The sequence below is a fragment of the Oryza brachyantha genome, chromosome 3, assembly GCF_000231095.2.
Source record: "Oryza brachyantha chromosome 3, ObraRS2, whole genome shotgun sequence".
In the NCBI taxonomy this organism is placed as follows: Eukaryota; Viridiplantae; Streptophyta; class Magnoliopsida; order Poales; family Poaceae; genus Oryza; species Oryza brachyantha.
This window is the reverse complement of record NC_023165.2, coordinates 26,136,306-26,151,407: the sequence shown is the minus strand read 5'-3', so window position 1 is coordinate 26,151,407 and position 15,102 is coordinate 26,136,306. Positions and strand designations below refer to the sequence as shown.

General features: G+C 41.8%; 1 protein-coding gene across 1 annotated transcript; it reads right to left on the bottom strand.

The window, feature by feature from the left end:
- Positions 1–1,835: 1,835 nt before the first annotated feature.
- On the bottom strand, positions 1,836–8,463 carry LOC102712516 (probable transcription factor RL9). The gene is made up of 6 exons (XM_006650586.3): positions 7,845–8,463; positions 7,572–7,648; positions 7,125–7,173; positions 6,692–6,950; positions 2,745–2,850; positions 1,836–2,341 (listed from the first exon to the last, which is right to left on the bottom strand). The coding sequence occupies exons 1-6, from the start codon at positions 8,254–8,256 to the stop codon at positions 2,117–2,119; spliced, it is 1,128 nt and encodes a 375-aa protein (XP_006650649.1). The 5' UTR covers positions 8,257–8,463; the 3' UTR covers positions 1,836–2,116.
- Positions 8,464–15,102: the final 6,639 nt, after the last annotated feature.

Below are 15,102 nucleotides of genomic sequence, written 5' to 3'. Positions count from 1 at the left end.
CAGTAGCAAACATCACTTGTATTTGTGCTTCATTGCCTGTGACGACAGATATTTTGCATTTTTTAACTCACTTGTTACCAAGAGTAGAGCTAGCCCATCTTTAATGGTTTCACATGACACCAACCAAACTCCACTGTAAATTACTACTTTCACTCTTCATGTGCAAAGATAATCCCATAAACTAGTAGAGATAGCGCCAAGATTTTTTACAACGTCATCTTTCCGTTTTTCGTTACGGCTCATGTTATGCTTATAAGCTAAAATTTAAATTTTTAAATTTAAATTCAGAGATTTTTATTTTTTCATTGTATTTTATTTTCTATTATTTTCCTTTAAATTGGCAAGAACACATATTATTAATTTTATTTACAAATTATTTTTTGTTTATAAATATATTGTTACGTGAAAAAGTGTAATGACGACAGCCAGATCCACAGAACTGGTTACAACGAGACGATGAAACTATTGTACTCTATTTGTGCCGCACTCATCGATCATGGATCTTCTGTGGGTGCTTTTCGTGTGGATTAGGCTGCTCTTTTTTAAAAAAAAAATATAAAATATTTATTTAATTATATAAACGATGGAATTAACTATATTGATTTTTTTTAAAAAAATATTTAGCCGTTGAACAAACTGAGGAAAAAACTGATGATAAGATAGTTTGGAGAACACAGCCTAGACTAGAGGAAAGCAAAATATCTACCCCTGAAGTGAAGAAAAGTATCTCCGCAGAGAGATTTTTCACACGTATCAGAGCGACTGAGATCAAAATATCTGATATAACCGAGTGGTGGCAGTGAATTATGGAATCCCCTTCACTCAAATCGTCTAGCGATCACGCCCTTTGAATTACTAAACTATCTCGATTGAAGACAAGCAGACTTTTGCTACAGAGGCTTTCAAGATTCAGACACTGCAGCTTTTGATATTTCTGAAGATTTACAGGAAGAATCACACGAGAAGGTACTAACGACAAGGCTGGTTTACTGGCCGAAGCAATCGATCAGGATGTCCAAGAAAGCGTCTTCTTGGACGCTCGCCGGCGCGCTGCCAACCGCGGCGGCCTGCTTCTTGGCAGCCGTGCTGTCCACGGCCGCGCCGTCAGGCTTGTTCTGGTCGCCAGAACGAGCCGTGCAGCCTTGCTTGGAGCCTGTGCCGATCGAGGCCACCGTCCTGAACGCCTGCGCGCCGCTGACCCGGATCCTCTCCCGTTCCAGCGTCCAAATGTCTATCAGACTCGACATCCCAGTTTCTTCTTCAGAGAATCAGAGTTCAGAACTTCAGATCAGAGAACAGACTGATATTCTGAGACGAGGACAGCAACAAGATATGGACTATTGATTGGCGAAAGCAAAGATCAAACAGAGATCTGGAGAAGGGTGTCCTAGCACGAACAGGGCAATTTATAGGTGTTCTTGCAGCTAGCTAAGCGAGCACACCGATCTACTACTGCTACTGCTAGTGCTGCTGGGACCTAGGAGAATAACAATTGGAGCCCAGTGACGCATCTGTAATTCTATCTCCATTCTTGGCACACAGGATTGAGGCCGGTCAGCCATCCGGACGTCGCCGTTCTTGCCGCTTTAATTTTACACCGTGCAAACGCCCACCGGGCCGCGCGCGGTCTGAAAGCCAGGAAGGAGCCATCTGAAAGACACGCCGCGGCAGCTACCGGTGGGCGGTTTCGCGCCCATGCTGGCGGTGAGCGGCGAACCCGTGGGTGGAGTCGCCGTGTTACCGTGGGCTCGTGACGGCGATGGCGCCGGCGACGACAGAATGAAAGATACATCCTGGACTGTTCTGCTACGTCGCCATCGCTGTGTACGACTGAATCTGACTCCGGTGTGCAAGGCAAGTCCACGCACACGTACTGGACTACTGGGCTTTGTTGGATATGGCCATACGGGCCAAGCACACTGGGCTTCAGAAATTCAGAACAGACCACTCGCAAGCTGGGCAAGAAAAAGTTCAGGCAAAACCTCGGATGGATGGACGCGGTTATTTTCAGTCATCAATCTTTCATCACAACGATCTGATCGATCAATCATCAATGGTTAGTTGGGTGAAACCCAGAAGAGAGAGAAACCTTTTTTTTTCTTCCTCTTGTTTTTTTTCACAGGTATTTCAGGCTCAGTTCTTGAGGATGGTCGTCCATGTTCCAGTCCTGTCTCCCAAGGGAGATTTCCAGGTTGGGTGCAAACGAGTGATGTTCAGGTAGCAGCTGCTCCAGACTTGCGAGGGATGGAGATGAGCTCGCAGGACTTGACGAGGAGTTGGTAGCAGCCATCGCCTCGATGCTTGGCAGGCTCCCGATAAGATGATGATCTTCTTCAGCTCCCTATTCGCAACACATGGCAACAGGATATATATGTGTGTGATTTTTTGAACTTTACTGAACAGATATATATGCTTTTGACGCTCCTAAGAAAAGATGAATCTGTACAACACATTCACGAGAGATTTTCATTTATGATTGTTGGATTTCTTTTATATGTATGTAGAGATGTTACTATATGGTAGTACGTACACTTTCAACTCCCTAGTAATAACTATTTATGATAAGATTAGGAGTACTGGCTAGAACTATTTCAGGGCCTACTTAAACAGTTACAGCCAGAAGATAGTCCAACGAAGCTCAACAGAAGGCTAGCTAAGTCAAATATGTGGCTCTTGGTGTAGTTATTACTACACTCTTCCCATTTATGCCTGTGATCTCAAGAAATGCATGCATAGATGTGTACCTGAAGAGCATCTTGAAGCACTGGTGAGTAGTTATGTTTCTGACACCGGTGCAACGAGTCAACAATTGCGACACCCTTTTCCAGTACTGGCGCATGGTCAGTCCTCCTGTGCTCAAAGAGGAGAGAAATCAAGAGAGGCACACCTCTTATCAATTCCATGTAGTACGTAGAGCATTGCATACAAGTGAAATCAACTGTAAACCATCAGTCCATGGTCAGAAACTCAGAATTACATTCAGATGTTATTAACACATCTCCATATATGCATTGATGATGCATGAACCTATACAGTAATGTATAGCTACTGTCATGCTGTGTGTGTATAACTAACTAATTAATCAAGAGCAAGCTAGCCCACCTACATGCTTTATCATTGCAGACATGAACGAACACTCTTCCATATTTCTTTGTTGCTTAGCTAGCTCACCACTGTTTAATCTGTGATATATATAGATCACGAAACAGTCATCCCCTTGGGCCGTTGCGTTGCATATGGGAACATGCATGGCTTAATCTGTCCCTACACTGCCCAATGCAATGCACCCAACAACCTGGAACACTGACTGATCCATTTTTGCATGCATGGCCACCGGGCACCGGCCAGGAACAACTCTTCAGAAAATGCAGCGCTGTTGCGAGAGACCTCCGTATCTGACACTACTGCCTTTGCTCATGCGTGCATATGTAGGAGTATAGTAGTAGTAGTATAAATCGATCTCCGTATGCTTTGTTATCCATCCACTGCTAGTAGCCATCAGGTATTCTAAACTCTCGAGACAATGTCCATTTATTTATTGTATGTCATCTAAATAGTTATAAACATCAGGTATTCTAAACTCTCGAGACAATGTCCATTCATTTATTGTATGCCATCTAAATAGTTATAAAACAATTTAAAAAATTATGAAGATAGATTAATATGATATATGCCACCCACAAACATGCTAGTTTAAGGGTCTGTTTAGGGGAGTTTTAGATTCTGAGAAGCAGCTGCTTGGTAGCCAGCTTATGAGAATCTGGAAAAGCTCCTAAACCCAGCTTCTCCAGCTTCTGGATTCCTAGTTCATTTTCCAGAATCTGTAACTACATATTCTTAGGAGCTGTGGACCGTTTGGGGCATCTTCTGGCAAAAGCAGCTTCTAGATGAAGCTACAGCTGGGAGAAGCTCCTTCAAACAGACCCTAAATATGAATTCTCCAATTTGTAACAAAAATAACAAATTTAAACTCTAAATAGTATACGTATATTTATAGTCATATTTATTATTTTTGTTATAATTTATATAAGTAATATTTGAACTTGTATGCTTGTGTAGTTGTATATTTAGTACTAATCTATCTTCATATAATTTTTCATTTTTTTGGTAACATACAATAATTGAGATGATGTTTTCTTAAGAGTTTAGAAGAGTTTCCTAGCTGCTCTCTCCGTTTCATAATGTAATATGTTTGTCTTTTTTCTTGTAATGTTTGATCATTTGACTTATTCAAAAAATTATGAAAACATTATTTATTTTGCTTGTGACTTACTTTATTATCAAAAGAACTTTAAGCACGACTTATTATTTTTTATATTTATACTAAATTTTTAAATAAGATGAATGATCAAATGTTGAAAAAAATCAAATATTTTACGTTATGAACGGAGGTAGTACTAGCTATATATGCTATAGTTTCTCGCCTTGACTACTGTGCAGCCTTGACTTAATTTCTTCTACTTGACTGGAACATCGATCGAGCTATATATTCACAGAGAGAATTCAGAGAGAGAGAGAGAGAGGGGCATGTGTTGCTGGATGGGTACGGATAGAGGGGATATGAAGAACAAGGGTAGAGAACAAAGCCATCGATCGAAGAGCAGCAGGGATGCATTATGAGTGAGAGGAGCAATGGCGGAGGAGATGCATGTGGAGTGGCTGCAGACAAGGAGAAGCGTGCATGGGAGCGTGACGACACAGGGAAGAGGTCGGCAGGGAAACATATGAGCTACAGAGAAAACACTAGCTGTGGCTCAGTGCATGCAGAGGTCGGCCTAATTACTAGCTAGCTAGCTGCTCCTATGAAATTTATCAGAAACCGGCCGGTCGATCGAATGGATCGAACAGGAGAAGCTGACAAAGGTAAAGCAGCTGGCAGCACAATATCTGATGAGATTAGTTCAGGATGTTTTTAATTACCACCATGATATATGAGAGATTAGTATACTGGCGCCATCGTGCATGATGATTGAAGTATTATTCCGTTTATTCTTCCAAAACGCAATCAATATAATGATCAGAGTTGACGACTGCAGAGTTCCTTGCAGATCTTAACCACATGTGTTTTAGGATCTGTAGGCACCTTAATTTTCTTAAAGCGGCTTTATTTGTCAAGCGCAAACACGTGAATATGATGGATCTTTTAGAGCTAAATTACGATAAATCATGTCATTATCTCAAGTACAACACTCATGCCCCAAAATGTAGTTATCTACTGCTATTTTTTTATATTAGCTAGTATTATGAATCTGATAGACCCATCTCCAGATTCATAGTATAAGATCTGATACTAGCCAGCTACATTTTAAAACTGATTTAAAACAGAGAGTACTAGTTTTTAATATGAACACGGTATTCCAAACACAATGTTGGCCTTAATTTAATTATGTTGTAATCTACTATTTCGACTTGGTCTCTAACATAATGCACATGTTTTACTATTATTTCCTTGAACTATGCAGTTATAAAAAGAATAAAAATACAACTATGAGCTTTCAATGATAATCTATTAATACAATTTTCCACATTTTAAATGCTACTACCTTTGTTTCATATTGTAAAACTTTCTAGCCATGTCTAAATTTATTAATTGATGAATGTATATAATTTATATATATGTCTAGATTTATTAGTATTCATATGTATGAATCTAGACAGGTTAGTTCAGATATTGAGATTTGACAGTTTGCATTTTAATTAGGACGTCTTTCTCTTGAGAACGGATCGAGGTATTACATAAAAATTAAGGTAGTACAATTTTAACATTATAAAACCAGTTTCAAGATAAAATTACGTATAACTTTATCATACTTGTAGTTTCGTACTGTAGGGGGTTTGTTTACACGAACAGTTTAATAGTAGCATTGGAAAAAGTATGACTCCATATATGTCTTATGTTCTAAATCAGCCAAGTCAGAAGTAATTAATTATGTGCACCTCTACTCAATCTACCTTACATCCTTCAAAAACACCAGGCCCAAACATGCATGGAACTCAATACATTTTGCTGTAATATATACTAGCTTGGCCAGAATCTATATATGTGTGCTGACAAGATTAGTATTTGTTCTACACTCATGTATATATTTTGTCAATTAATCGCAAGTTCTTATACAATTACTAGCAACTGTGGTGTGTGTGCCCCTTTAATTTTTGCAGAGAAATTATATGCCTTTTTTTATTATCTACAATTAAAAAATTATAATTGCCTTACTTAGGGGAACTGTTGCCAAGATTTGTGAAAAAAAACCCTCAAACACATGAGCACATTTCATGCAAAATGTGTGTCCTTTTCCTCTTGTCAGTAGCTAAATGCAGTATGTACATATAGCATTTTATCAAAAAGATAAAAGGAGAAGTGATCCTCTCAAGAGTAGACAAAGTTCAGAGTTCAGGCATTGCTCGCATCGTAAACCACGTGCAACAAGCTCAGATAACATTTCAACGCATAGGACGAGGCTAGAACACTGTATCTGAAGATGAGAATGCTGTTCATATATGCATGTAGCATGCCTTCAAATTAGGCATGCATACAGCTTGTCAGTGCCAACTCGGATGAAACCTCGATGCAAATGCAAATGCATGAAAGATCGATTAATACTAGTAGTAGTTCTGAAGCTCGCTATTAAATGCAAATGCATGAAGATTAATGCTACTAGTTCTGAAGCTGACACGATCGAACTGAACAGACCTTGGGGGAATGGTTGGAGCTGGAAGCGATGGCACCACTGCCGGTGGAGCAGTTGCTGCTGACGACGTCGTCGCGCAGAGGAAGTAGGCAGCAGCGGAACTAGTCGCCGCGGCAGGCGAGCTGCAGATCCCAACCATGTCGTCACATGCCGGCATCATCGGAAGCACCACCCCACCATCACCACCACCACCACCACCTCCTCCTCCAGCTCCTGCCTCCACCTCCATTCCTGCCTGCTGCTGCAGCAGCTGCGCCTCTCCTGCAAACAAGCACAACAACAGTGATCAGTTTACTCGTTGCATCGATCTTTGGTGCAGAGGCTAGAAGTTGTGTCTAGATTAAATAAAGCCGATATATGTATATTCTTCTCAGCCCATGGATGAGTTTTTTTTTTTGCAAAAATAAATTAAGCTACAAGTATATAACTAAATACCTGCGGCAATGTGGGATGATCTGTCCGTGCTCTTCACTGTCCTGTACATCTGCATACCATCATGTAGATGCATGAGTGATCAATGCATGCCTTTGTGTCGTCGTCGCATGGTGATACAAATGGCTTCCATAGTTAATTACAAATGCTACAAGGTGGTAAGTAATTTAAAGGATATGTATATCTGGCTTGTCCTGGCTAGCTAGATGCCGTTTGTTTGTCACTTAGTACTTGACCCAGGGTTTCACCAGAGACAAAGTACATATGTAGTAGTTACCAATAGTAAGAACACCCATAAAAGTGGTGGAAAAAACAAAAAGAAGCCATCATGCAACAAGATTCACCATCTTTTTTCCTTGCATGGTGGTATTAGCTCACTGGAGTAGCTAGCTAGCTTCCCTCTATCATCTCTCTTCTCTATTTTTTCTCTCTTTGTTTCTGCACACGTACCTGGAGGTGGCTCTTGACATGCGCCAGTGTCAGATCCTTGACGTTCATCAGCTCCAGCACTGACTTTGGCGTCGCTCCTGCAGATCATCGCCGAGAAAGAGCTCGTGAGAATTGAGCATACCGAAGAGCAAACAATTAATGAAGTAATTAATCGCAGGCGAAAGGGAAAGAAAATGTGGCTGCACAAATTAATGCAGAGATCACATATGGAGAGGAACATGGTGACAAAACACAGCGACGGTGATAAGCTAGAGCGAGGCAGCTGTAGCTTACTCTCGTGGCCGCCGAGGAGCTCGACAGCGTGCACGAACCGGGCGTGGAGCGCGGTGGTCCAGCGCATCCGCGGCGCGCGGACGCTCCGCTTCGATCCCGGCAGGGACGCCCTGGGAGTGGCCGCGCGCTTGAACGGGCATCCCTGCGGCTGCAGGCGGTCGCCATGGCGGCCGGCGGCGGCGTCCTCGTGCGCCGTCGTCCCGAGCCCCAGGCTCAGGCCGGGGGGCTCGGCCGTGCCGGAGCTAGGGTTTCCGAAGAACCCTACCTCGCCTCTTCCTTCCGCGTCCGTCACCGCGTTTGATCCTGTCGGCAGGTGCTTCTCCGCCGTCGATACCTCGGAGGACGCCGCCGCCGACGATACTGCCGGAGGGCTTATCCGGAGGGAGAGATTCGGCAGGTTCCTTTGCAGCATTGCAAGATCAAGCTATGGTGGTGGTTGCTACACAGCTAGCTTAGCTCAATGATCAAACACAACACACAACACAGGACAACACAGCTACTCTCTAGTCTCTACCACTTCTTGGATCAAATGATCATACACTTCTTGAATTAAGATAGCAGAGGACCATGGTGGTGGAGGAGGAGGAGAAAGAGGGAAGGAGAGTTATAGCAGTGGTGGTTCTGGTGTGATCAAGAAGAAGAGGAAAGAAAGAGGACATCAAGAGAGAGAGGGAAAAAGGAGATGTGGAGAGATGGCAAAAGGCAGGACAGTGGAACAGTCACTGAGAAAGAGAAAGGGAGAGGTGGGGTAGTGGATTTGAGCAAAGTGGAAGTGGTAAAAAGGAGTGAGGAGGAGGAGGAGGAGGAGGGGAAGAAAAGAAGAGGCTTGGAGACTTGGGGGTAGTGATGAGGGCAGAAAAAGAAGTGGTGATTAGGTCATGAGTGGTTTATGATTTGGTCCTTGGGAATGCTGCTCAAGGAGAGTGTATATGTAAGGGCAGGGGTGTATAAGACGAAGGTACTGCTAGTTTCTTCAAGAAGGCCATAATGGAGCTACAGCTGCTGTTCCAGGCCGGTATTCATGTGCAAGCTGACAAGGGAACAAAAATACTACTACTATACGTTTTTAAATAAACTACTATGCGGTTGATGCTAATATAAATGCACAAAACATAAGTTAATTTTGTGCTGCAAATTAATTTGGTGCATTACTAAGCTATAATATAGTTGGTGTATTTTACCTTTTCTTTATCGAGACTTTACTCTTTCTTTAGCACGACAACTCGATTTAGTACACTAGGAGCCCTTTTAAGGTGGGCGGTAAAGACCAACAAAAAGTTGAATTGCGATTCTCTGATTTAACTTCCCTCTGATTTTGATGGATATCAACTAATAGTTAAAGAAATAGTAACACAGAGGAGCTACGTCATGATAAATCATGGTCGTTCATTTTATTTGTTTTGTCTAATGATAAATATATTTTCAGCACTTAACTAATTGGTGAAAGTAGAAAAAGGAAAGCATTTATGACTATAAAATTCTTTCCAAAGTTAACCGCACGAAAGAAATTTACTCCAATAAATTGCAAGCATCCAACCAATTCAAATGCACATGCAGGTTATTATCAAATACTGTGAAGTGGTTATTTAAATTTGTTTGTTAACCACAAGTTTCATAATAAATCATGGTAAGAGTATGAAATTAATATTTGTAGAAACACATTTATATTTTACAAATCAAATGGATTGCAATTTTAAAATCCAAAATTAGGATAACTGTACTGAAATTAAATATTTTAGATTACAAAGTACTTGAAAATTTTCACAGTCCTGTAAGTGCTTTACCGTTTGTAATATAAACACCAAATTTGAATTATGTGACTTCGATAATAGAATTTAAAATCCTCATGCAGGATTAAACACTTACAAAGTTGAAGAATATAAAGTAAGTACCTTGTTACGTTGTAATTCGAATTTAATTATGGTAAATGAGAGCGTTAATTAATTACTTACTTTATAGGCATCATTTTTTCATAGCAGCTTGAAGGATTTTGTTCTCTTTGCTTTTTTTTTTTTGATCTCTTACCTTAAATGAGGTAAGAGAAATTGTTTCCATTGGATCAACACAAAATGGACGGTCTAAACAATCTCGAAGGCACTGTTTAAAAATCCGTACATTAATTAGAGCCATGTTTGGATGTTTGGTAATAATCAGTTTGTTTGGAGTTCATAGAAATCTGATTTATGTTGAAGTATTTCTGTACATAACTTATCATCTTAATGTTATATACCTGCTCAATATATACCATTGGAATATTTTTAGAAGTTGAACGCAAATTTTCTTGGCATTTGATTATCCTCATAAAGTAGCTAGAAATCGAGGCTGCATTAATTAGATATGCGGTTTTGTGTTCCTATGTATCCAATGCGAAAATGGGGCCATGATGTTGCATGTACAGTTGGATAAAGTAAAGTACATGTTTGAAGTACGTATCCGACTGACCTAATTAATTGCTAACTTTCTTAAATATGAGCTTTTTTACTATTCTTAAAAAATATATTGAAGTAACACATTTTTTAGTGTAAAATGTGTGGTACCTTGTGATACATTATATCTTGATGTACTAAAAATTTGTACTAAAATTCTTAATACCTTGAGCTACTTTTTAAGGATGGTAAAAAAGCCCCATATACCCATTTTGGTTAGGCAAACATGTAAACTCAAATAATATAGAGACCATTAATTTGTCAAATCAAATAAAAGTGTAGAATTATGGAATACTTTCAAGACAAATGAACCCGGTACAATTGCTGTATATCTAATTTAAATATTGTAAAAGTTGTTGCTTGATGTTCTGAAGCGTTAAAAAGAAATTTTGCCCCAATAGAAAAATGTCCCCCAAAGCATTGCAACAAAGCACTATTTTAGATTTTTAGAGTTAAATTTGATTTTTTTATCGTAGTTTATATTTTTATTCGTTTTTAGGTCACTAATAACAATATAACATCATGTATATAACAGTTTTATCTATAAATTGAATTTAGTCGCTAATAAGTTGTTTTCTTTCTGCTTTTTAAGCAAAAAAATGGTGTTTAAAAAAACACCAATTGGGGATGGGAAAGGCCACGAAAGATGACCCCCTCCTAATACACATTTACATAACTGAGTTGTCCCCTATGGATCATGGCTTAATATGTGTTCCCTTGAAGGCATTTAAACCATGGTGGATAATTTGCTCCCTTGAAGGCATTTAAAGCATGGCGGGGTAATGTTTTGGAACTTTGACTAGCGACATGTCTAAAACGTGGCAGCTTTTTCGTAATGAGAGGGATCAGTATCTAGTAAACTGATTGCTTAAAATTATAATAGGAAAATTATGTTGCTGAATGCTGCAAATACTGAAAAAAAATGAATGGTTCTTTTTCTTGGTAATGCAAAATTGCAGTATCAAATCAATATATCATGCACACACAACTTTTACTGCGAAAGACTGTCGCACAAGAACATACCTTTAACGTTTTGGAAGTCCTATATCATCAAAGTACATCTTGAAACAAAATGTTAATCTCTGTTTTAATTCTGGTGACTGACTGACCCATTGAAACATGGTAGGGACTTGCTCAAGAACCCTAGCCAACCAGGGCTATGCATTGTGTGCTGCAGAGATGGGTATAGCTTTTTTTTTTTTTGATCTGAAGGCAGAGAGGGTCTCTGCAGGGGTGCAGGACCAATAAGGTGCAAAATGTGCTGACAACACCTCTCTCTTTTGGAGGTGCACATATTCAGCAAAGCAGAGGTATAATGCCCCCAACCGAGGCCTCTTGGGATCTTTCCGTGTTCATGAAAGGAAGAGGGGTATGCGACGATGGAACGCTGCAGGCTGAAATGAATGTGGCGGAATGCGACAACACGATATGGGCTGCACTGCTGCTAGGGAGAGTGACATGATAGTGATATATCCGTCAGGACATATGGCAGCCGGCCAGCCACCAGCATCAGTCGCAAGCGGTGGTCAGTTCAGTTCAGTCCAGGACTCAATAGTACTGTCTATACATGCGTCTCATAATAATTTTATTTTTTATTTTTTTATATCCAACGTTTGACCATAGCATCTTATTTAAAAAATTTGTAAAAAATTTTAAAAAATTAGTCACGCATAAAGTACTATTTATGTTTTATCATCCAGTAAGAACAAAAATATTAATCACAAAAAATTTTTAAATAAGACAAGAGTCAAAATATTATATCACATAACCGAAAAATGATGTAATTTCGGACGGAGGCAGTACATGCTGTTACGTACATCGATCGCATCGAACTCTATAAAGTTTGCAAATTTACACGGCTGCTGCTAAAATCGTTTTGTGATTAGATTTGCTTGTACAGTTCTGAATTACCGGTGTGATCGCTAGCTAGCATACGGTAATTAAACAGTAGTTAGCTTATGTACACGCGAGGCCGATCGAATCAGCACGCACGTGTGGATGTCACGTGAGAGCAAGATGAATTAACAAGGGGGGTAATAGATTATGGCTGCCTACCGATCACTCTCTCTTAGCTAGCTGCACTAGCTAGGAAGGAGCAGTACTAAACAAGAATGGCAGGTGGCCAAAAGCACAGCTCCTATACATTCCGATCTCGTCGTCGTCTTCAGCTCCCACAAACCCTAATTAATCCGTGGACCAATCAATTATCGCCTTACCCTTAAATTAACCAAGGCCTCGATCGAAAGGACGACGAGCCGAGCCAGCAGCATGCATGCATATAGATGTGAGCTGTAGGCGTGATTACCGAATATATATTTGCAAACGAAAAATAATTTATCATGATAAAATATTTATATATATATTCTTACTGATCTAAAAGCTAATGTATTAAAATAAACTTCTAAGAAAAACCTCAAAATCGATTTTAAAATTAAGGTTGAAAGTTAAAATTTTGACTTATAAGCGCAAGTAAAAACGAAAGATATGGTCTACGGAATTGATGAAAAAAAGAGGAAATTTTTTAACATACTCTCGAATGTTTGTGAGCCATTCATTGCTTTAGATAAAACGGATATGATTTTGTTATACATTTTATAGGGGTAAATCAAAAACTAAAATATATAGTATTGCGATAAATTTACGTGTCGCAAATCGTGTTAAATTAGATGAATCGGTAAATATATATTACCAAAATTATAAATAAAATATTTTATATACTTATTAAAACTTATATAGTTGTGTTTAAATTTACTACACTAATATAAGGTACCGTAGCATTGTCTAACGAGGGATTAAAGAATAATTGGGTATAGTAGCAGCGTGCATGGCGCGTACGGCGATTCCGACCGCGCGCACGTACCGGTTGTAGTTAACGACGCGACGACGGTGTGGCAGCAGCAGATCGAGCTGTTGGGGTGGGAGGAGGAGATGGGAACAAGCGAGAAGAACTTCTCGAGGCGCTAAACAATGGCGGAAAAGGATATTAAAAAACACTAAAAGACGGGGGGAAATTCCGATCCCGGCCTGTTTGATGCGTCCGGTAGCTCCCGGTCAGCGCCGAACGCGGCGTGTTCCTCGCATAAAGTGTGCCCGGCTTTTTCGATCGCGCTTGCTAATTCCCATGCGACTTAAATGCAGCCGCTCTTGCTGCTGCTATTGCCATGGCGTCTGTTTGTGCGTGCCCTGATCTTGGTCCGGGGTGCTACGCCGACTAGTTTAATCGCTGTCGTGAGTTGGTAATCCTGTCTGTCTTACCACCACCGTGTGGTGCTCATGTGCTATGGGTCACTCCCTCAATCACTCATCACTGCTCGCTCTCTGATTATTATTATTTCTTGAAACAGTGGTGTTCAGGGGGCTCACAGGCCACAGCTGATGGCTTGATAGATGGGATGAGGCCTGAATATGTGCATGATATGATGTGCGTGTACGTACGCGGCAGAGAGGCAATAACTATATATGGGGATCAAGATGTCTGGAGCAAATGGCATCATTCCCATGTCTTAGCTAGCTTAGACCAAAAGTCACTACTGGAAAAGGCGCTACAGGGAATTGCGGGGCCAATCAGAGCTGATTGAGCTTAGCTAACAGTGAAATTAATCATCTCTTTTTCTTCTTCTTCTGAAGATATCAGGTCAGGGGGAGCATTGTAGCAGAGAGACTAACGTGCATGGTGCATCGATCTCTGATGGCAATCCCGGCTGATAGTACATTAGTACTAGCAATAATCTTGTGTACTCGCTCTGCTGTGCATGCACTGCAGCTAGCTGCATGGGCGTGGGACTCATCAGGCACGTCTAAGTCGCCAATAGCTAGTGTCGGGCAGTTGCCAGTCCATGTCGTTCTCCACCGAAACTGGAGAGAGAAAAAACAAACACCAACGCCAAAACCACCCAATCCGGCCGGGTCAGCACTGATGCAATATTAGAACGGAATGCCAGGTGCGCGCGGCGCTGCCGTGTTGAATGGCGTCGTAACCGGTCGAGCCTGTTTGGTTCGTCGTCACGACTGAATTGAGTGATAGATATGATGAGTGCCCTCGCGACTACTTGGCTTGCACTTTTTGCAGGTCACCCCCTGCTGTCCTGCTGCATGTCCGGCGGTGCCCACTGCCCACACACAAACTTTTTTCCCCTGGAGTGCATTGGCATCATTCGATCATTCCGTCTAGCCGTGTACATCATCTATATGCATGTGTACGTACGTTCTACTGGTCCATCGTTTGCACGTATATACGATATCCACACGAGACTAAATAACTCGTCGATCGATTGGTCATCGTCTCCTGGTGATCAGTGGCGTGTGTGGGCCTCGTAATTGACATGCATGGTGGGTGGTCTCCCCGACTGATCGAGCGATGCGCCTTTCCTTTCTTCCAGAGGCGCGGGGGGGGGGGGGGGGGGGGGGGGGGTCCGTAGCGTGGTCGGTGCTAGCCTGGGCAACGTGTGGGCACTGACCGCGACGCGCGCGCGAGGTGGCCTAAAGCTGCAACTCCAAGCGCGCTGCCGTGCCGCTCCCGTCGCGGCACAGCCAGCCAGCGCGAGATGCCCCCCCCCCCCCCCCCCCCCCCCCCGCGGCCCTGCCGCCTGCATGATTGGCTCTCCCTCGCGACGACGCCTCTTCGGGCCGGCCCAGCGGCACGCTGCCGTGCAACGCGCCCGTGGCCCGCAGGGCGAGCCCACGCGACTTTTCGGTGGAGATCGATCGCTAGCTCGATCGCCGCCTTTTCCACGCGATCATTGGTCGTTTTTTCCCCTTCCTCCCGTTTGCCGGATCGTCGTGCAGGGGCCTGGCTCGTTATCTTTAACAAGTTAAAATGCTAACTCGGATTG